The sequence below is a fragment of the Amblyomma americanum genome, chromosome 1 (assembly GCF_052857255.1).
Source record: "Amblyomma americanum isolate KBUSLIRL-KWMA chromosome 1, ASM5285725v1, whole genome shotgun sequence".
In the NCBI taxonomy this organism is placed as follows: Eukaryota; Metazoa; Arthropoda; class Arachnida; order Ixodida; family Ixodidae; genus Amblyomma; species Amblyomma americanum.
Window position 1 is genome coordinate 95,992,419 of NC_135497.1, and position 21,733 is coordinate 96,014,151.

A 21,733-nucleotide genomic window follows, 5' to 3' on the forward strand; every position below is an offset into this window, starting at 1 on the left:
GGTTTGAGTCCCGTGAAGTTCGTGGGAAATGAAAAAGGGAGGAAGAAAAGGAGGGAAGGGAAAGGCTTTCGCATTTCCGGTCTTAGGCAGACTTAAGTGCAATCCTGTAATTTTTAATTTCTGTGCTATTTGAAGACATTAGTTACAAAGCTTTAGTTGACGTTTTGGATTGGCAATTGTCTCTATACTACCAGGATCAGTTTTCCTCTGCAATTTACAGTTAAACAAAGCTTACCTGTGTATAATTAAGAGTTTTTTCATTTTTCAGTATGTATATTGCTTTTGACTATTGCTTGTACCTGGGAAACACTCTTTCTCATAGTAATGACTACCTTCTGGCTTTCTCTCTCTCTTATTTTGTATTTTTGATATGAAGGGGATCACTCAGTAAATAATAGATTTCACTCATTTTATGCGCTCTATTCAGTGACTTCATGTTGACAAACTATTCATTGCACTGGCTCAAGTACTATGTAGTTTCCGCCAAAAAGCACTTTTATAGAGCTTTGCAAGCTGCAAAAGATGAAAAAAAAAATCAAACCAAAGCCCACTCATTGTTTGCCTCAGCATAGCCAATTTCTGTTCCTTCACTAGTGATGGCAAAAGTGCATGCATGCTACTCCCAGGCCCTGAGTATTTCTTCTGCCAACTATCTCAATTGATTGGCTCCCGCAATGGTTGGTTACCTGTGCTCTGCAGCACTCTCTTTACCTCCACCACCTATTTTAAAGCACGAAGAAGCAGTAGCTTTGCTTCGTCTCTCCACTTGTTGGCAGTGGAGTGGAAGCTTCGAGCATGAGGCAACCAAACCTGTGTGGTTGGCTCATGAGCACTTATTGCCCTTCTTGTTGTTTGCTATATTAGTATACGGTTTCACTTGGTTCATTAGCTTGTTTAATTTTGGTCACAGGTTCATCCTGCTTGCCCATGCACAGTCACTGCAGAGGGAGCATTCTAATTCATTGCTTTGGCGGTATCATGCCCAACAGTGCTTTTGCGGTAATAATGTTTCAGCACAGCACTGAGCACCGTTGTGATTCGACACGTCCAGGCAATGTTTTGGCACACGCACACCAGGGCTCAGAAGGACTGCACAACATAGACTCTCGACTTTGCTTGACACCTACCATGTGAGGAGAGGAGAAAGGGAAATTTTGCTTGTGGTGGCTAGTTGCCCTGGCATACAAGAGAAGCAGTCTGTAAAGGGCATGGCCGAGAGAAAAGAGTAGCAAAATTGCTTAGTTACAACAACTCAAACTTCACTCTTTAACAATAGCTAGTCAAACTAGTCTGTTTCCATTCATCTTCACAAGGAAGGCTGCATGCATTATCAAGGGTGATAGGAGAGACAGGCACCAGCCCTGAACTTACAACTAAATTGACATATTTACACAGCAACATGCAGCAACATAATATACACTCCTTGGTTAACAAAAAAAGAACTGGAAGGAAAGTGAATAACAAGTAGAAAAGCTTGAGGCAGAGGCAGAAAGCACAATTCATCTCTCTCATGATATGGATGTATCAGTGTAAGTAGCCGCTATGCTAAGCCATGCTGGCTTAGTGGTTATGGCGCTCGGCTGCTGACCCAAAAGATGCAGGATCGATCACGGCCGCGACGGTCGAATTTCGATGGAGGCAAAATTCTAGAGGCCCGTGTACCGCGCGACGTCACTGCACGTTAAAGAACCCCAGGTGGTCACTGCACGTTAAAGAACCCCAGGTACTATTTTAATATATCTTTTGATTTCAACGCAATTAGTTAGGTTAAACAGCGAATCCATCCTTGTTTTGCCTTTAAGCGCGCCTTCGTTCGCCTGTACTGCTTGGTCTCCTGGGATCTTCCTTGTATGTTCGCCGGAAATTTCTTTCAGCGGGTATTAATGTTCTTAAATCGCGCACACGGCCATCGGAAATGATGCGCCATGCAAACTGCGGGAGCATGATGGTTCATAAACATCGTTTTTTTTTTTTTTCACCGCTGTAAGTACAAGCTATGCATCTATACAAAGTATTGATATATAAATGCCAGTAAGTACGGCAACGGCACTACAAAACTGTAGAGGTTAGTATGTGTCATAGGATTAATATTCATATTAGCAGTATTTGCGCACAAACCACTTATACAGCGCACTTGTTGATGAAAATAATCGGGTAATGTTCAGATGTAAACGTCACCTTGAGGTGTGCTATAGACAGTCTGTAGGCTGCTTATAGCCTCTCGTGCCCTCCTATAGATATTCAATTATTTTTGTCTATTCATACTTGTAGTATATAGACTGTCTATAGACAAAAGATTAATAAAAGTGTATGGCCATAAGTATATAGATTGTCTATAGACTATGTATAGGATTTGTATTGCCTTTAGACTGTTCTCTAGGGCTGTCTATGGAGAATCTATAGACTTTATAGACAGCAGTCTATGGATAGACACTCTAAATCTTTTGTAAAAGTTGACCGGTGCGCGGGTATGTGTGATCTGCTTGAGAGCATGCCAAGCTGATGATTGGCGGCAGAGTGGTCAACTAGAGCATAAACCCGTGCCTCCTTGTTCAGGAATCCCTGGCTGCTAGAACAGCGTGGCGTCCGGCGCTCATGGGCATAGCCTCCACTGGCCGTTGCATAGCCTTCTTTATACTAGGCTATGTGCTGTTGCTGCTGGGCTCTAAACAGAAAGGAGTAGAAAGGGAGTAAGCTGTCCTCCAGCTCACTCCCTTTTATAAAAGGGTGTGCACTAGGTCTCAAGCTTTGGCAGCTTGCAGCAGCAGCGGCAGGCGAATGCATGGCTAACGCCTACCTGTCTACTACTTGCAGACCACACTGGCTGTGTACATACGCGCCGACTTTCGAGCTGCGTCACTGATATGGCTCATCGACTGCGTACCATCACTGCATCCTGACTTCGCCTCAAGGAAAATCACTCGCCACCAGGACAATGCTTCAAAAGGCCGTTCACCTCTCCTGCGGCGACCACTTGGCAGCAGCAGCGGCAGGCGAATGCACGGCTGATGCCTACCTGTCTACTACTTGCAGATCACACCGACTGTGTACATACGCGCCTACTTTCGAGCTGCATCACTGATACGGCTCATCGACTGCGTACTGTCACTGCATCCTGACGTTGCCTCAAGGAAAATCACTCGCCACCAGGACAATGCTTCAAAAGGCCGTTCACCTCTCCTGCGGCGACCACTTGGCAGCAGCAGCGGCAGGCGAATGCACGGCTGATGCCTACCTGTCTACTACTTGCAGATCACACTGACTGTGTACATACGCGCCTACTTTCGAGCTGCATCACTGATACGGCTCATCGACTGCGTACTGTCACTGCATCCTGACGTTGCCTCAAGGAAAATCACTCGCCACCAGGACAATGCTTCAAAAGGCCGTTCACCTCTCCTGCGGCGACCACTTGGCAGCAGCAGCGGCAGGCGAATGCACGGCTGATGCCTACCTGTCTACTACTTGCAGATCACACTGACTGTGTACATACGCGCCTACTTTCGAGCTGCATCACTGATACGGCTCATCGACTGCGTACTGTCACTGCATCCTGACGTTGCCTCAAGGAAAATCACTCGCCACCAGGGAAAATGTTTCAAAAGGCTGTTCACCTCCCCTGCAGCGACCACTTGGCAGCAGCAGCGGCAGGCGAATGCATGGCTAACGCCTACCTGTCTACTACTTGCAGACCACACTGACTGTGTACATACGCGCCGACTTTCGAGCTGCGTCACTGATATGGCTCATCGACTACGTACCGTCACTGCATCTTGACTTCGCGTCAAGGAAAATCACTCGCCACCAGGGCAATGCTTCAAAAGGCCGTTCACCTCTCCTGCGGCGACCACTTGGCAGCAGCAGCGGCAGGCGAATGCACGGCTGATGCCTACCTGTCTACTACTTGCAGATCACACCGACTGTGTACATACGCGCCTACTTTCGAGCTGCATCACTGATACGGCTCATCGACTGCGTACTGTCACTGCATCCTGACGTTGCCTCAAGGAAAATCACTCGCCACCAGGGAAAATGTTTCAAAAGGCTGTTCACCTCCCCTGCAGCGACCACTTGGCAGCAGCAGCGGCAGGCGAATGCATGGCGAACGCCTACCTGTATACTATTTGTTGCAGGTTTGCCTTCACTTTTGTATTACTGTAGAGAAATTCTTAGCAAACTTTTACATTGCTGTTGTTGCCACATTTGTCGTTTCATGTTCCCGCTTTTTCTTGTTCTCACTGTTTTCGTGCTGCAATTGTTGTTTCATTGTTAGTTCACCAGAGGCTCCTCTACTATGTCTATTTCTCATGCGGAAGTGGAAACGTTGATAAAGGGTTTCCGGCAAGAATTAGCCGAGATGCTCCAGTCTCTTGAGAGGGAGCTTCGTAAAAAGAGCACCGCGAAATGAAAACAACTCTTGATTAATTCAACAAGGCTTTTGAAGAGATGACTTCTCGTTTCAAGCAATTAGAGGAAGAAAATGCTGAGTTGAAGGAAACAAACAACTCTCTCTCGACAGAATGCGCGCTGCTAAAGAAGCAGACTTGCGAAAACTAGCTAAGAATCACAATGCTCGAACAGTACTCAAGAAACTGAAATGTTGAAATCAAAGGGATTCCAAGTTTGCCTGCTGAAAGCCTACCACAGATCCTTGCTACAATAGGAGATGCCATAGTTTGCCAAAATGACGTGGAAATCTGATGGAAAGATGACTCATGCTACAACATTTATGTTCAGTTCCACAGTCACTCAAAGTGCAACGCCCTTCATGAAAAGGCTCGAAAGAAACAGCTCTCCACCGTTGACCTAGGCCACGAAGATCCTCACCCAATATATATAAATGAGCATCTTTGTCCAGCACTGAAAAAACTCCTCGGAACAACAATAGCCAAAAAACGTGAGATGAAGTGGAAGTTCGCTTGGTCAGAGATGGAAAGATATTTGCAAAAAAGGGCGAATCATCAGGAACACTGCACGTTCAAGGACTAAGAGACTTCGCTAAGATACAGTAGCATACACGGCTAGAAGACCGCAGTTGTAGCCCCAAAGCAGCATGGAAAACTGTTCCTTATCACCACATGAATTTGTAGCTTTATTAAACAAAAAGAAAAATTCCGTTTGATTGATACATATAAATGCACAATCGGCTCGCAAAAGTGCAGACATTGATGACCTTCAAATCTTGCCAATTAAGCGTGCAGTACATATTATTTCTCCCGCACTAGGACATATTATAAACTTAATTTTCACACACGCGGGTTCGATCCCGGCCGCGGCGGTCGAATTTCGATGGAGGCGAAATTCTAGAGGCACGTGTGCTGTGCGATGTCAGTGCACGTAAAAGAACCCCAGGTGGTCGAAATTTCCGGAGCCCTTCACTACGGCGTCCCTCATAGCCTGAGTCACTTTGGGAGGTTAAATCCCCCATAAACCATCATTTTCACACAAGCAACCTTTTCTAGACGGCTCCAGGTAGCGAAAGTGACCGTTCTGTTCAAAGGTGGCGACAGAAATAACATCGATTTACTGACCTATCTCCATTTTGCCTGTTTTTTCTAAATGTGTTGTAAAGCTACTTCACAACCGCATGACCAGTTTTTCCAACGTGCACAATTTAATTACTCCCTGTCAATTTGGCTTCAGAAAGAGGTGCTGTACCTAAACTGCCCTCCTAACCCAGAAAGAATGCATTCTAGAATCGATCGGAAAGGAATGAAATGCTTTAGGTATATTTGTTGACTATTCCAAGGCATTCGATTGCCTGAACGCTAACACTTCATTAACAAAACTGAAATACTATGGTTTTCGAGAAACATTCTTGCACCTTTTGGCATCGTATTGTGAACATCGCTGCCAAATGGTAGCAATACATGGTTCTGTGTCTGAAATAAAAGCTGTACATGCAGGCGTACCACAAGGTAGCATGTTAGGTCCTTTGTTATTTAACTTTTTTATTAATGCTGTGAAAACTGACAGTACATCTAAATTTATGGTCTATGCTGATGATATGAGCATATTTCTGAAAGGAGCGAACCTGTCTGAGTTAATGAGAAGAGGAAATTCGCTATTAGAAAAACTGCACACCTGGACTAATGTTAACTCTTTAACAATAATTACTGTTAAAACAAAGGCTGTACTCTTCTGGCCAAAGCAACGTGTCATTGATAGCAACCTGCATTTGAAACTTGGTTCTACAGATATAGAGTTTGTTCCCACATATGAGAGCCTTGGCGTACTTTTGTACAACACATCTCGTGAAACAAACAAGTAGAAGCTGTACTACGTAAACTTTCTAAAACAGTTGGAATGTTGTGCAGATTATGCTTCTTTCTGCCAGAGAACATGAAACTATTAATTTATAAGTCTTTGTTTTTGTCACAGCTGAGTTATTGTTTCCTGGTGTGGGGTACCGCGACACAAACAAACAAAGACAAACTATACAAGCTGCAAAAGAAAGCGGTACGTATTGTCACCAACAAACCCTAGGACACCCACATTGAACGCATTTTGAAGGCATTAAATCTGGCACCCGTAACTGCTATGTACGGCAATACGCTGTTAAGCCGTTATCAGGCAACTCTTAAACACAATGACACATTCCTACAGCATCTTTCAGGCTTGAGTGCGAAAGAACATGTCCGCTCTTTGCGAATGATTGCACACTGGCAAGTTACAAGAGCCCGCACTATGGGCACCAAATGCTGTCCTTCATATTACCAACACTGCTGAATTCTCCTGCTGTATAACTGCTTTCATATGTTTGTATTGTACAATAAACGTTAGTATGTATATAGCGTGGTCGGGTATTTGTCAGCTACAATGATCTTCCATCTGTGAATTGTGATGACCTAATGTACCTGCTGCGCTGTATGCCTTGTAAGGGAGCGCAGACCTCATCAAGCCTAGTTTGGCTTTTTTTCTGCGTTTTCCTCAGTATCCGCAATACTGAAATGAAATTTGATTGATTGAAATGCAGCAGTAACTGCAGCAAACCTCTTCAAGTGCTGCACTTTCACAATGCTTTGTGCATGTCTGTGTGTGTGTTGTGTGTGCACACGGGTAGCCTTTGGAAGGCACGTGAACAGGCGGGCGAACGCACGCTTGTGCATGTGTGAATGCTTCATCCATCTTGAATTCATTGTTTCATTGTGCCTTTTCGTGTGGCCACACAGACTGGGATTATGCTCATATGTTTAAAAGAAGCTCTTTCTTGCAACCATATTGTTACTGTTTCAGTTGCCCGATATTCTCCCCTTGCATTCTTTATTTTCCTTTTAGATGTCATTTCTTGTTGGGAAAATCTCTATTTAGTGCGCAAAGCAGCGGGCATCTAAAAGACATAAATCATCTTTCAGCAAAATTTTCATATCCTGTTTTAATGCTGTTGCAGGTTGCTACTGGAAAGATCTCAGCCAGCGTGATCTGCCCATCATACGCCTGTAGCACACGGACGGAATTGAAAAACCTGCCATCCAGAGCTTGCTGATAATAGTCTGTATATTTACTTTGTTGAGCATGACTCTTGATGTGATATTTTACACATCAATGCCTTTGAAAAGTAACTGTTTTGGGGTCAATTATGTGTGCTACTCTTGCCAGCCACTCAGCACAGATATTTTGGAGCATTTCATCTTTCGAAAGCTATATGTATATAAAAGTGCTATTTTTGAAGCCAAATGCATGAACAGAATGTTAGCTACATGAAGAGGAGGTCACCACAGGAATATTCAATTGATTATTGTCTTTCTGTAACTGTTGTTTTCTTGGTACCAAATATTCTTTCAAGTGTTTCATTTTATACGTGATTTGTGTGACTGTGGAAGTTACCGGTGATTGTGCCAAGCTTTTTGTTGCGCAGTTTGTCCATGTGAGTATGCACCCAGTAGATGTGCCATATGGGATCTGCACATTGCTTCAACAGCAATGCCAACCAGGTGCAGAATGGAGCCTGCCTAATGACAGAAAAGGATGCATGTGCCCATGTATGATTGCTGCTTCAGCTAACACCAATCCTCCTCCTGTGACAGCTATGCTATAAAATTAGAATTCATGGCATGTGCAGCCTTTTCGGTGTGTAGTCAAGCAGCATGCAAGCATTTTTGGAACCTGTATTTCGTGCAGCTAGGTTTTGTTGTGAAGTGGCTAGCTTTGCTCTGTGTGGCTGACTTCTGGCAGCCTAATTTTTTGTGTGTCATGAGCTCTTCAATGAAGTTATGCTTTCAGACTTGTCATTTTATAGACTGTCAGTCAAGTTACTGTCAAATTTCACAGTAATGGATTGGAAGCTGACGGCATTAAATCTTCCATGTTTAGGGAGCAAGCAGGGAATTTTCTTGCCATTATATGCCAAGTGCCATTCGTAGCACCACATGGACAGTCTTTCAGCATTTGCCAGTGGCCACATTGAACAACCTTTGGCATGTACATGGCATGAGCTTCCGTGTAAACTTAGGCCTCATGTTATATATATCGTTAGTAATGAAAGTTTGGTGCTCGTGCAGTAGTTCAGTTTGCTGCAGTAGTTCAGCAAACTTCAGGCCGTTAAAGGCATAGTATGTGCATGTGCATATTTTATATGGATTGTACATTTGGTCTTTCGTATTTAATATAAAGTTGATTATCAGGAAGTCTATAATTAGTATTTGATAGCATGTAATGTCTTGCGCATTGGCTTCCCGAATATCAAAAGAAAAATTGTACCAAGTTTTTTTTTCCCTCAAAAGTATTGAAGTATAGAAAGACAAATGGCTGTTTTATCAGCAGCCACCATTGTTTTCTTCAGTCATGAAGGAAATGTAAAAAGCCTAATTGTTGGTGCAAAAAGCTCTGCAATTGGCACTTCACTGCAGAGGCATTATTGGTTGTTGGCCAGTGCAGCCTGCCTTTTTTTTTTTGTTTAACACTGTGTGGTGTAGCATTTCAGTGTCGTATCTGAGTATACTTTGAGAATAGTGTGTTTGTTTCAATGGTAAATGTTTTCATCTGAGAGAAAACCTAATCAGCATTAACCTAGCTCATTAATGGCTGTGCCACTTGTGTTCACCTCCCTATCCTCATGCATTTTTCTCATTAAAGTATAATGGTAAATTCTGATAATAATTATGCTGATTACTTCTTACCTTTTCTGTTATTTGCCATCCTCTTCTATATTGATGGGCTGGTTGTAATTTCAGTCAGGAAGGCAACCTGCTTATTGAAGATATTAAATACATGAACTACTCCCCCCATTTTTTTTTCCCCTTGAAGCTTGACCAGATGTGTATATTTATGTACAACATGGAGAAAGAATTGAGTGACTTTTTCATCTAAAATGACTGTTTAATGCTTCCAAGTTATGTGTGCATTGGCAAAGGACATGCTGCAACTGCACTCTCTACTGTGTTTATTTACACAGGCCATTGTGCTCTATGATAACTGGCTGTTGATGTTTGTGAGGTAGTTCTGAGTTGCCTCGTTGTTGTCTAAAGGTCACAGAAGCCATTGCACAGGTCATGGAAATGAGTCATTATGGTCACAGTTGTGTTTTGCATTGCAGTCTACTTCTGCATTTTCATGATGCTGCATTGTGTGACACTACATCAACATGGAGGTGCTGTGCATGCTTCCTTTAAAAAAGGTTTGCGTAATGTCTACATGTTCTCAAATTTATGAGCATTTGAAACAAGTTGTTTAATCAGTTTGTGAATATTTATTGCAATGGTATTTACTGAGTTTATATGCTGACATTTAAGCTTGTAACAGTGGGGCATTTGCCAAGTTCATTGATAGATTTGTGTGGTTGAAGAAATTGTGATGTGCAATCGAGTTCTACTAAGAAAATGCTTAAAGCTCCTTGTTTGTACAGTGTTGCAATATGTCAAAGGAAATTGTGTCACTTGTGTGGAGCAGCTAACTGTTTTGTGGGCTTGTATTCATTGTCTGGCTGGCAAAGCTTAGCATTGTAGCTTTGCCCCCTTCTTGCCTCTTTTTCAGCAGTCTGTTGGTGCACATAGTGTTTTTTGTGTAGAATGGAGGAAGGCAGCAAAACTATTAGGTTCTTCCGAATGAATATTAAAGCGAGACTGAGGAAAACTCTACCTAGTTCTCATTTTGACTCCCTGGCTCTGTTGTCGTTTGCCCGGCAGCAAACGATGCATTTATCGCTGAGAAAATGGGATTTATAAATCTTCTTGCCAGTCAGTTCAAGCTCGTTATGCCCTTACCAAAAAGGACAGGGTTGCGACCATTTTGAAGTGAATGGCAATGAGCATAGCCTCTGGGATCTGCACATAAAAATTGGTGTCGACGCATGTATTTTACTTGCAAAAGCGGCCAGTGGAGGTGACCCTTGTATTTTTTTTTTTTTTCTAGCTGTAAAGGCTCCATTTTCAGTTAGAGTGGTCTCTTTCCCATTAGAACCGGGATACCCTAAATATTCAGGTCAGCTTCAATTTATCCTCATTGTCCCTTTAAAGTGTGGCATGCAAATTGCCTCAGTGTAACTGCCTTCTAGGGTTGCACGAATAATTTCTTTTGCAGGCTCCAGTACATAGTACTGTACATTGTGCTTAATAGGAGATGACAGAGAGTTAGTGAAAGCACAGTCCTGCTGGTGTTTAGTTAATGGCAAAACTGAATGTAAATGCTAAGGTGATTGTAGAGCATCATGAGCCTGTGCTATTCATATAGGCAAGGTAGTTTAAATTATGCAGCATTTAACGAATACTCAAAATGTAATTTATTTCATGAAAGACTTGAACAGGTACTTATGCTTGCGACTGCATTTAATCAATCAGATTGTGGTCTTTTGTAATTCCTCCATCAATTTACTATTCACACAGCCCTGTTGGTTTCAGAAACTTTTGATAATAACTAGGAGTTATGCCCTTCATGCTTGCCTATCTTTTGACCAGTCCTGTACCACTTAATTTTTCATGTGTGTCATCAGAGGAATTTATTTGCACTTGTTACTGCATGGCAATCCCGTATGTGGTATGATGTAATAAAATTATCTATCTTGTGTCAAATCCTCATTTTTTTTAGACATGGAATGTGATGGTATAGTCATCGAATCCAGGAGCTATACTCTTTATTGGCACGAGCCTACATGCTTTATACTTGTTCTTGAAACATGCGATACTTTCAAAACTTGGATTTTAGATTTCAGTTCAAGGTGCAAGAGAAAAATTAACTTAACCTGTACAGTGAAATTGGCTTTGTCGTTCAGATTTGAAGGATAGTGCATTCTTTTTTTTTTTTGCATTTGTGTCCTAGTGCAAGCCAGTGATCTAAATAACATTTTTAAGGTTCAGGGTTACTCCATTGCTTTTATACGCATACATTTTTGTTCAAATTCCAGTGATGTAAAAATTGTTTGTTGTACAACGAACTTGTATGAGTAAACGATATTTTATATTCTAGCTAATTAAGAAACCGTGAATATATTGTAGAGCAGGACCCCTCAGTTGTTCTACGCTGGTTGACAAGCTCTGTGAACAAAAATCACAGTTTATGCTATGTTCATATTTGGTTTATCAAAAATAGTTTACAACTTAATTTTCAGAACGTAAATGTACGAGTACTTTTGCCAAAGCTTCTTTCATGTATTAAAAGCATGTTGAACTACTATTTGCACTAGTGGCCTGGAAACATTTGCTTCTTGAAAACTTGCACCTTTCTTAACATTGTTTAGTGAACACAGATCTGTAAAATGGATCATAAGCTTGCCATTGCACTCCTTGCTGGCACGGGTGTGTTTAGGGGAACCTAGGGTGAGGGGGACACCGTAACTCCCCTGTTCCTTCCCCCGAGTGGCAAATTTTCCATGGAAAAAATTTTGTTTCCAGTGTTCCAGTTTTGGAACATTGGCAAGTTAAAGACTAAAGAAAGCCCACTACTAATTTTTAAAAACAGGCTGTTTGAGGCATATGATATAGGCAGCATAATAATGCCTGTGTTGGCATACATCAGAAAACAGGTGAATCATGTTAGCTGTAAGGTGGTAATTTCTAATAATTAACTTTTTAACCATTACAGTTATAGGTGCCTGGTTGCATGTGACCTCTGTCCCCCCCTGCACACTGTGGTGCTCGATGTTTGAGTCCTTTTTTCAATGACTAGCTTTTTCAGCCCAGATGGGTGAGAGGTCGCGACACATGCGCCACTGAGTGATGTCCACTAGTGGGCGTTTCTGTGCATGTGCCAAAGACGCACAGGTTTTTAGTGCAAAAGTGCTCCTTGCTGCACTTTCCAGGTTTCAGCGGTGTGTGTCTGTGTGAAGCCTCTTAGTAGCAACTAAGTGGCTCACTGGGTCAGTGGACACCTCAATCATGCTACGAGTATGTGGTGGCATCCATCTACAAATTGAGGCAGTTATGTGCCTTTCCTTTTCTCAAAACCAGTGGAAGGGTCAGACTCCATTGATTTTGAGGAAAGGAAAGGTGCATAACTGGCTCCCCATGGACACTACAATGGTGCCTCGCGGTGGTGTCCACCTGCAAAAAGCCATGCTTTCACACAATATTTCATGGTTAGCAATGCTAAACCGCCAGCCATTTTTTTTTTTTTCTTACAGGCATGAGAGATGGCCAAATCTGATGACCAACTGAAGCGATGGCCTTGTGGTAGATTATCTGCTTTTCATTCAAGAGGTGTTTGGTTCGATCCCAGTACTGCTGGGTACCCACCAGTTTTGTAATGGGTACAAGGTTTCCGCCGACCTGGTGCTCAGCTTTTCTTGGGTGAAATGCTCAGGAAAAGGGTCTTGTACCAAACGATCGATTCACACAACGTCGAGGGTAATTGCGTTTTCGAAATTCTAAAAACTGATTTGGCTACAGTCGAACCAGGATATATCAGATTTGAAGGGAATTGCGAAATAACTTGTTATACATAAAATGGCAACAGAAAAGCTTTTTTGTAGCCTAGAAGCAAGAATACATTGCACCCACGCTTTACGCATTCTTGCAGTGATGTGCTGGCAGCGTACCACTCGCTAGCGCTTCTACACCTAACCTGCTTCACATCGAATCTGCAGCGAAATACGGTTTGGAACTAGCCACTGCCTATGATAAAATGTTTGATCCTGTTAGTGGTAAACTATAAATGCAATAATCTCATTAAAACAAAGGTACAGTTGGTTTCAGCAACGACTTCGGCTGCGAAGCATGCCAAGCGAGGGCCGCCACAAGGGCTTAGTTAGGTTGGCTTCACTGGACGACAGCAATGTGGCATGGAAAATGAGTACAAGAGAAGGTAGGTCACTCTCAAATACTCCTCACATTCATCTCTTCATGCGGTTTCACAGCACCAACACTGCCAGCAGTTGCCGAAGGTTGCACGATCAATCCATCTCTGCTTGTGAAAAGGGCTCAAAGAATGCCGTTGGAAGAAGTGGTACCTAAGGTGCGCAATGCACAGTTAGATGTATCGAACGTTATGCTGAATGCGAGTTCAATATATGCAAACAATAGTGCTATACTTTTGCTTGGGATTTTCAAGTGGATGTTCTGACTGTTCGATATAAGCAATAATTCTGTATATCCGGGCTCGACTTATTACTAATGGCCAGCTACAAATCTGCAACCAGGCACCGAACTAATAGTTAAAAGTTAGCTATCAGAAGTTACCACTTACATGCGTGTAAGGGCTGCTTCCCCAAACTTAAAGGCATATAGGTACCGGATTTTTGTTTTCATGTTTTCTTTTTGTAACGAAGCATAAGGCATTAATATACCTTATACCTTATATATCTTGCGCCAACTACTGGCCTGATTGGGCTCGGCTACTGACCGCAAGGTAGCTTATGATAGTCTGCATTTTTCAATAAATAAATTAACATCAGAATTTGCCTGGATTGTCCAGAGCCGACGAAAAGTCGCAGTCAGCTGCAGCATAATTTTTGTTCACGGCAAGCAGAGCAGCCGATTTGAAGGGCTGCACCCTCTGGGGAACTGCAAGACCCCCAGCTATCTCCAGCTCCGAGCAGGACCATTGGTTCATTCACAGTTCGCCAGATGGTGCAGCCTTTCTAATCTGCTGCTCAACTTGTTGCGAAGGAAAATTCTGCTACAGCCAACTGCAGTTTTTTGCCGATTCCAAACAATCCAGGCGAGCTCCTACGTCAAATCATCTGTCAAAAAATGCAGATTATCATAAGTTGTCTTGCGGTTGGTAGTTGAGCCCAAATAGGCCTCTAAGTTTGCGCAGGAAAATTTTTTACAACCCGGACAGATAAATACAAAAACGTGGTATATTGAACACTGCTGTATTCTCAAACGACTGGTGATTAATTTAGAATCTACTCTACTCTCTCACCTGTATCGGTTTCAGTTTCAACAGCCATGTGATGGCTATGTCAAAGGTCATTCTACAACCTTTGCCTGTAAAGTTAGAAAAATGCATTTAACATTGAAATCATTTGTGCAGCACCCCTTCGAAATAGTCTCCCTTGCAGTCTATACACACCTTCCAATGCATCTTGAGGTCTTGGAAACAGTTGGAAAACGCTTCTTTTGGCAGGGCTGTCAGCTCCTTTGTCGTGGCGTCTTGAATGGCCTCCACGCTCCCCATCCAGCGACCTTTTACGGCTCTCTTCACACGAGGAAACAGGAAAAAATCGCACTGGGAGAGGTCAGGCGAATATGGCAGATGGGGAAGTGCAGTAATGCTGTGCTTGGCAAGAAACTGTCACACTGAAAGCAGTGTGCGGCCCTGCATTACCGTGGAGAAGGCTTCATTCTCCAGATGCCCATAAGTCAGGGCGACGCCGTCGCAGTGCATCACGCATGTGTTGGAGCACGCGGATATAAAACTCCTAATTCACCGTCTGCCCTTGTGGAACGAACTTGTGGTGTATGACACCTCTGGCATCGAAAAAAACTATCAGCATCGTCTTTGATTTGCTCTTCTGTCACCATACCGTTCTCGACGCCGGAGAGCTTGTGGACCGCCATTCGGCGCTCTGCCTCTTTGTTTGAGGATCGTATTGAAAACACCATGTTTCTTCTTCAGCAATGATGCTGTCGACGAATGCAGCATCCTTCTCTGCCTCGGAGAGCAAATCAGCGCTCACTGATGCCTGCGTGTCCTTCTGGTCCTGTGTGAGGGAGTGCAGCGCAAGTCGGCCATTCAGCTTTCGTTTCCCCAAGTTCTCGCGCAAAATTTGGTTGCATGTTTTCTTACTAATGTCGAGAGCATCTGATAGCATGCGAACTGTAATGGCGCAGTCTTGCTGTACGATTTCCCTGGTCCGAGCCACGTTGTTTTCATTCCGTGAGGTTGAAGGGTGCCCCTGCCTTGTGTCGTCTTCCACCGACGTTCTCCCCGAAACAAACCTCTTTTGCCACTCGAAAACTCGCGCCCGCGATAATGTCATGTTGCTGTAAGCGTCACGATGGAGCTCATACGTCTGTCTGGCTGTCTTGCCAAGCTTCACACAAAATTTTATGTTTACACGCTGTTCGAGGCGGATGTCCATCTCTCCACATTCACTCACTGTAGAATGCGCGAACGACTAGTGACAGTGTATTTTTCTACACGTAGTGCCATCTAGTGGCTGCCACAGCAATTAACAAATAGCTCAGGTTAGCCCAAAAAGATGGCACTACACATGCGCAACAACATTTGTTTTGGGGAATCATTTCTAGAGAAGAAAATAAATCAGTCTCGAAGCTTTACTGACAAAGGTTGTAGGTCAAAAGTCAGTATCATGTGGAAGCATGTGAAACAGTTATTAGTTGAAAGGTGAACCTAACATTTTCAACCAAGGAACACTGGCGGACCTTTGCATCCTAAGGGCAGCGCTACTGTTTTTTGCTTATGACTAGCCAGGATCCTACGCTGCCCTGACGAATTTCAATATTCAGTGTTGCGGCTGCTAATCTTTTTTTTTTTTTTTCTCAAGTTCTGTTCAAACTGAAAATGCTGGTCGGTAGCTTTTCAGGGGGAAGTCTGTTCTTGGAAATAAAGGCTGCTTGTGATAGAAGCTTGATTGCGAACAGGTCAAGCTGAACTTTTTTTGGCACTCCAGCAGCAAAACTGTCCTGGCAATACAGTAGCCAGGTGTGTACCATGGCTATGTCCACAAAATAAAATAACGATCGGTGGTAGCCTTCCTTTGACTTCGAAGAAATTCTGTGATATGCCATCAGCCTGCCAAGTAAATCAGCAACACCTGTAAATGAGTTGTATGTGGCAACGATTGCTGGCTGAAGCTCATTACGAATTTCCTTTTGCTTCTCATCATACTTCTTGAGCTGACCTATTGGCACAGCAGTATAGAGTGTGATGTCAAGTGCTGCATCTTAGCTTGTCTTGCTATTTTACCACCTCCACATGTGCTCAATTGACAGAACCTTTCCATTCGTAACTTCCCTTTCCTTTCTATCAGCATCACTGACCAGATTGCAGCTAATAATATGCTCTCAGGCACTCTCAATAAGATGTTCCCCCATCAGCAGCATGAGTCTTGTGAGCAGGATTGTAGCATACTTTACGATTGTGGCCCGAACTGCTGTCACTATCACTAAGATAACCGTCCTCGCTCGTCTTCACACGGCACCCTATAAAAGTCTTCGGGTTTATCTGGAAATTTAAAGAAACTGTCTGTTAGCTAATGTAACGCGATTTCAAGTCAAGTAGCAAAGAAACTGCCTAGAAGCGATCCCTTATGGCCCGTTCATGTGAAAATGCGACACACTGTTCCTCATGTAATTTAGCCACCAATGTTACAACACATTTTCTTTCGAATCAAAGCTTTTACGTAGAAACAAGTGAACTGAACTTTTTTACAAGTCATCAGCTTATCAAATTTCTCAGATGACAATGAAAGTGCACAGAAACAAGCGTGGCTCCTGCAGCATTTCCTCCATGCAAACAACAGCGTGCAGAACTTCAGTTTTGGGTCGTTTGATAACATTTAGCTATGATGTGGTTCCCAAACACCTTCAAATATCTGAAACCGCTGTATTGCTGTTCATACATTCCAGCTCGATGGTTTGTCGCGAATTTGCAACACTCTCTGCCATAAGAGGTTAATTGGCACCTGATAATTAAAAAGAAGTCTGCGAGGAGTAGCTGCACTTTATGTGTGCATAATTTTCCTCGCACAGCACATTTTGTGTTGAGCTACCAGACGGCAACAGCTGCCTGCGAGATGTGGTATACAAATGTCGACAATGCGTCGTTTCATTCAGACTGTGCCTTGAATTGTCAGTGCAAGCTGTTCCTGCCGGTCATCGTAATCTACTTTCAATGCTTTATCTCATGCCATTATGATGGACCCATAAAGGGTCCACCATGCCCATGCTAATTCATCCTAAAATGCGGGTTGTTGCCCAAATGAGGTATGCATTATTTGGTTTCCTCTGTAGTCTGGGAAAGGTGGAGTGGGAAAATGACGCCATCGTGCAAGGGCCACACCTACCCTCTACGGATATGACACTTGCCCGCCTTACTAGTTAACACGTGTCACCTGTGTTGTGATGTTCGCCATTAGTAATATTGCTGTGCCACAAAAACCATCTTAACATCTCGGAATGCCTGTTTTTAAAATTAGTGGCTGGATTAGCTGCAACACCCAGAACAGGTTACACAAAGCAGCAATCTTGGGAGACTTCCAACTGGGCCTTTTTCCTGCACAGTTCTTGGGAAAATTAGTCAAATGGTAAGTAAGTATTCCAAGATTTCTGACTGTGTGTAGGCTGCAGCACTACTGCATCTTTTTAGAAATTTTAGAGTGAAAAGGAAGGCACTGAGGTTAACCAGAAGGGTTTTCTGGTTCGCTACTCTGTGCTGGGGGAAAAGTTAGGGGATACAAAAGGGAAGGGATGAGCACATTCACAGTCTGTCGCACAAGCATGACGCCATCGGGTATCATGTAGCCTTTGAGGGTCATGGTTTGCTGTGGCCACGGCCTGAGGAAGAACTATACTGTATGCATGGTAAGATGTTCTTGCTTGTTATAGAAATGGAAAAGGCTGATTCATCACATGCTGCAGTCACTGATAGCACATTGAGTTCAAGGACAAGCCAACAAGCTGCTGTGCATGACAGGAGCTTGGCTGATCACCTTGACTGCACAGAAGTAATTGGGCTGATGCCTAGCGTGGCTGTTCTATACTATTATTAAACGGGCGAGTTGGTTATATATTCTTGAGGGTAACAGCACAAAAGACAGGGACAAAAGAGGGAGGAATGCAGGACGACTAAAAACCAGAAGACCAATCATTAGCTTGTGGAAAAGTTGGTCTTTTGTGTAGCATGAAACAAAAATCAGCAGAAACAAACCTCAATGAATAAATGCTTTATACCTAGGAGTTGGACTTTTTGGTTTTTATTTTTGAACATTCAGGTGGCACTTTCTTGTATTTAAGAACGCAGTGTTTTCTTTTTTGGTGAATTTGTCTTCAAAGAATATTTTTTTGTGACATAAGTGACACTCCTGCAAAGTCAAAAGCCACATACAGTTTGGTTGTTAATAATAGGAGAATGTACCAGTAACTAATGTGCAAATGGTCAGGTTTACAGCAATGGTTTCAATATAGAATGCTATTGCCACAGGAAATAAGTAAGTTAGTAAGAAATAAGTTAAGCAATAAGTTAAATGAGCAGGCCACAAGATAAAATGTATATAGAAGTTAATGTCTAAAAACTAGGCTGTGTGAAAACCAAATAAATGAAAATAAAAAATTAAGCACCAGCAACAGGCAAGCAGCGTGCACGCTTGCCTGTTGCTTTCATTGCACACAAACACACACTCACTCTCTTGCCTCACTAAGGCAAGTGGAATCTGGCACATCTGTCTAGTCGCCTTCATGTCGGAGTAAATATATTTGGCTGTGGAAAATGCAAGTGTATTTCATGCTTGCGACATGCTACTCACTCCTTCACTCATTGAATGAACTGTGAAAGCAGCAAATACTTCGGAAAAACTACGCTTCAATTGGACACAAAGAAGACTTGACCACAGCAGAAATCCACAAGGAGCCAGAGGGCCTCGGATTAAGAAGTCCGCATGATGATGGCTGCGACGGAAGTGTGACTGGACCATTGTAGAGCTGCACTCTTTTGGAGATGCTTGTGCATGGTTTTGTGTCGACAGTGGCTGGTATGGTTACAAATGTTATCAGTGTCCTTAAATGCAATGAAAAAACTCTAACAAAGTAATGGCTCTAAAGAGGCGATGACAGTCTGTGAGCAGCAGGCGCTATGCTAGAAGATGAAACTTAAGTTGAGGGAGGAGACTCTCTGTGTACACCTGGAGTGTCTGAAGTAGCAGAGCAATGCTGCAATGCTTCAATAGACATAACTGAGCTACTTAATAATTCCTTTGTCTTGCCGGGCTCTTAGCTTCTGCACTTTGCCGATTCTCACTTATGACTAGAAGGAGGTCCCGAAGTCAAAGACTGCAATGGGACGTGCAGATCCTCATGCACATTCTTTTCCAAATTGATTGTTTGCGAGCTACTGATGAAATGTGGCTGCTCCGAGTCTTTGGCTTGCTTGTTTCCCAACCGCTTTAGCTGTATTCCAACAAACATTCACTTCTGGGGGCCTTTGTTTTTTAAGCAATGCAGTGCTCCTTCATGTCTAGAAAGCTTGCAGACTTCATGGAGGGCCTGGGATAGCACACAATAGGTTGTGCATGGTTTCTTTTAAAAGTAGCCAAAATATCTTTGCATATTGGAGTTGCCACAGTTGTGAAAGGTGTTCCAATTACGAGAAAACACTTTTTTTTTTACTCTCTCTTGAGTACTGCGGCTTGCCATTGTTTGCGAGCCTGTTTGAAAGATCAGCAGAAAATGTTTCAGTTTCAGTTCTCTACTAGGTGGTGCTCTTGTGTATAGAAGGCATTTTATGCTTCTGAGAAAAAAAAAAGGAAACGGTGAGACCAAGAGAGGGGTTAATGTTGGTACACTCAATGTTTCCTGGCTGTTGGATACTTTAGCACATATAGTCCCCTCCTGCACTACAACACTTTCGCATAAATTGTGTGTGGCTTTTTACATTGCTTTTATTTATTTATTTTTATTTATTTATTCAAAATACCTTACAGGGCCCAGAAGGGCATTGAGTAAGGGGGGCAAAACAATAGATTAAGCAAATAGGAAGAATAAATTAAAAACAACGCGTGATACAAGGCAAAAATTAAACACAATTATAAATATACAGGGCAAAACGTAACTAAAAGACATACATCACCGCGAGCAACAAAAATTAAATTAGTAGCAAGAATGCATCGCAAGTGCCCAATAGGCATCAAAAGGAAAAAGCAGTAGTCATAAAAAACATACAGATGGCTGAAATTGCACAAGAAACCAAAACTTTGTAAAATACCAACGAGAAGAAAAGGGGACCAAGGACACAGAACAACCTGAAACAAGACACAATGTCGTTAAAGAAAATGTTTGTGCAGTTGGTCTTGAAATGATTGGTGGTTGCCGATAGATGCGATACAGTTGGGAAGATCATTCCAAAGAATAATGGCACGAGGAAGTGCAGATGAATTGAATGCTAAGGTTCTTCCGTAAATGCGTGTAATGCTATACTGATTATGTAGGCGGCGTGAAATGCGTGAAGGCTCTTCGAGGGGCAAGGGAGATGGCCTGGTGCTATGACGATATTTATGAAGTAAGCATAAAAGAGCGATGGAGCGACGAATATGTAATGGTTCGAGGGAGATATCAAGTTTAATCTTAGTGATACTGGACTGGGGGTGGTACTTTTGTGTGATGAAACGAGCGGCTCTATTTTGTACGGATTCAAGCATGTTGATCAGGTAATTTTGATAAGGGGACCACATAGGTGAAGCAAATTCTAGTTGAGGACGCACGATTGTTAAGTAAGCGACTTTTCTCACGTTATTAGGGGCGTTTCGCAAGTTCCGGCGCAGGTACCCAAGTGATCTTGAAGCTTTGGCACAGATGGATTGAATGTGTGTGGCCCATGAAAGATTATCTGTGAGGTGAATACCTAAATACTTATAAGATGATGCCCGAGACACTGCGGTACCTTCAATGGAGTACGAGAAATTAGAATTAGTACGCTTGCGGGTGAAAGAGATGACCTTGCATTTAGATGAGTTGAGCATCATTTGCCATTTACTGCACCAATTTGAAATTAAGTTCAGGTCAGTTTGGAGGGCAAGGTGATCATGCATAGAATTAATGGGCCGGTAAATGATGCAGTCGTCAGCAAAGAGGCGTATAGAAGAAGATATGTCTGTTGGCAAGTCGTTAATGTATATTAGAAACAATAAGGGGCCAAGAACACTACCTTGGGGTACGCCAGACTCTACATCACTGAGTGGGGAGGTGAAATTGTAAACTGTAGTGAACTGCTGGCGAAATGAAAGAAAGTTACGTAGCCATGACAGTGTTAAAGAATCTAGGCACAGAGCAGACAATTTTGAGAACAAGCGGGAATGTGCAACACGGTCGAAGGCTTTAGCAAAATCTAAAAAGATACAGTCAGTTTGAAGGTTAGCATCCATGTTGAAATGCAAGTCAGTCGTAAATTCTAGCAGTTGGGTGTCACAAGAAAAACCTTTTCGGAAGCCGTGCTGATTAGGAAAAAAGAAAGAGTTAAGTTCCAGATGGCAGTAAATGTGAGAAGCGATAACATGCTCGAGTAATTTACAGCAAATGCAGGTTAGCGAAATGGGGCGGTAGTTTTCCGGTGAATTTCTGTTTCCACTTTTGAACACTGGAACGATCTTAGCAATTTTCCAATCTGTAGGAAGTAAACCGGATGA

The 21,733-nt window shown here is 42.8% G+C and overlaps 1 protein-coding gene across 2 annotated transcripts in view; it reads left to right on the forward strand.

Moving 5' to 3' along the window:
- The window catches only part of sl (small wing phospholipase C gamma 1), a 102,921-nt gene extending 91,915 nt beyond the window's left edge, over window positions 1–11,006 (forward strand). Inside the window, exon 33 of one of the 2 annotated variants that reach the window (XM_077646263.1) lies at window positions 7,391–11,006. Coding sequence is in view for 1 of the 2 variants with exons in the window: in XM_077646262.1 (XP_077502388.1) it covers window positions 7,391–7,421 (31 nt within the window). In the remaining variant the exon portion in view is untranslated. The remainder of the gene's footprint in view (window positions 1–7,390) is intronic. The other variant, XM_077646262.1, reaches the window with a different exon arrangement.
- Window positions 11,007–21,733: the final 10,727 nt, after the last annotated feature.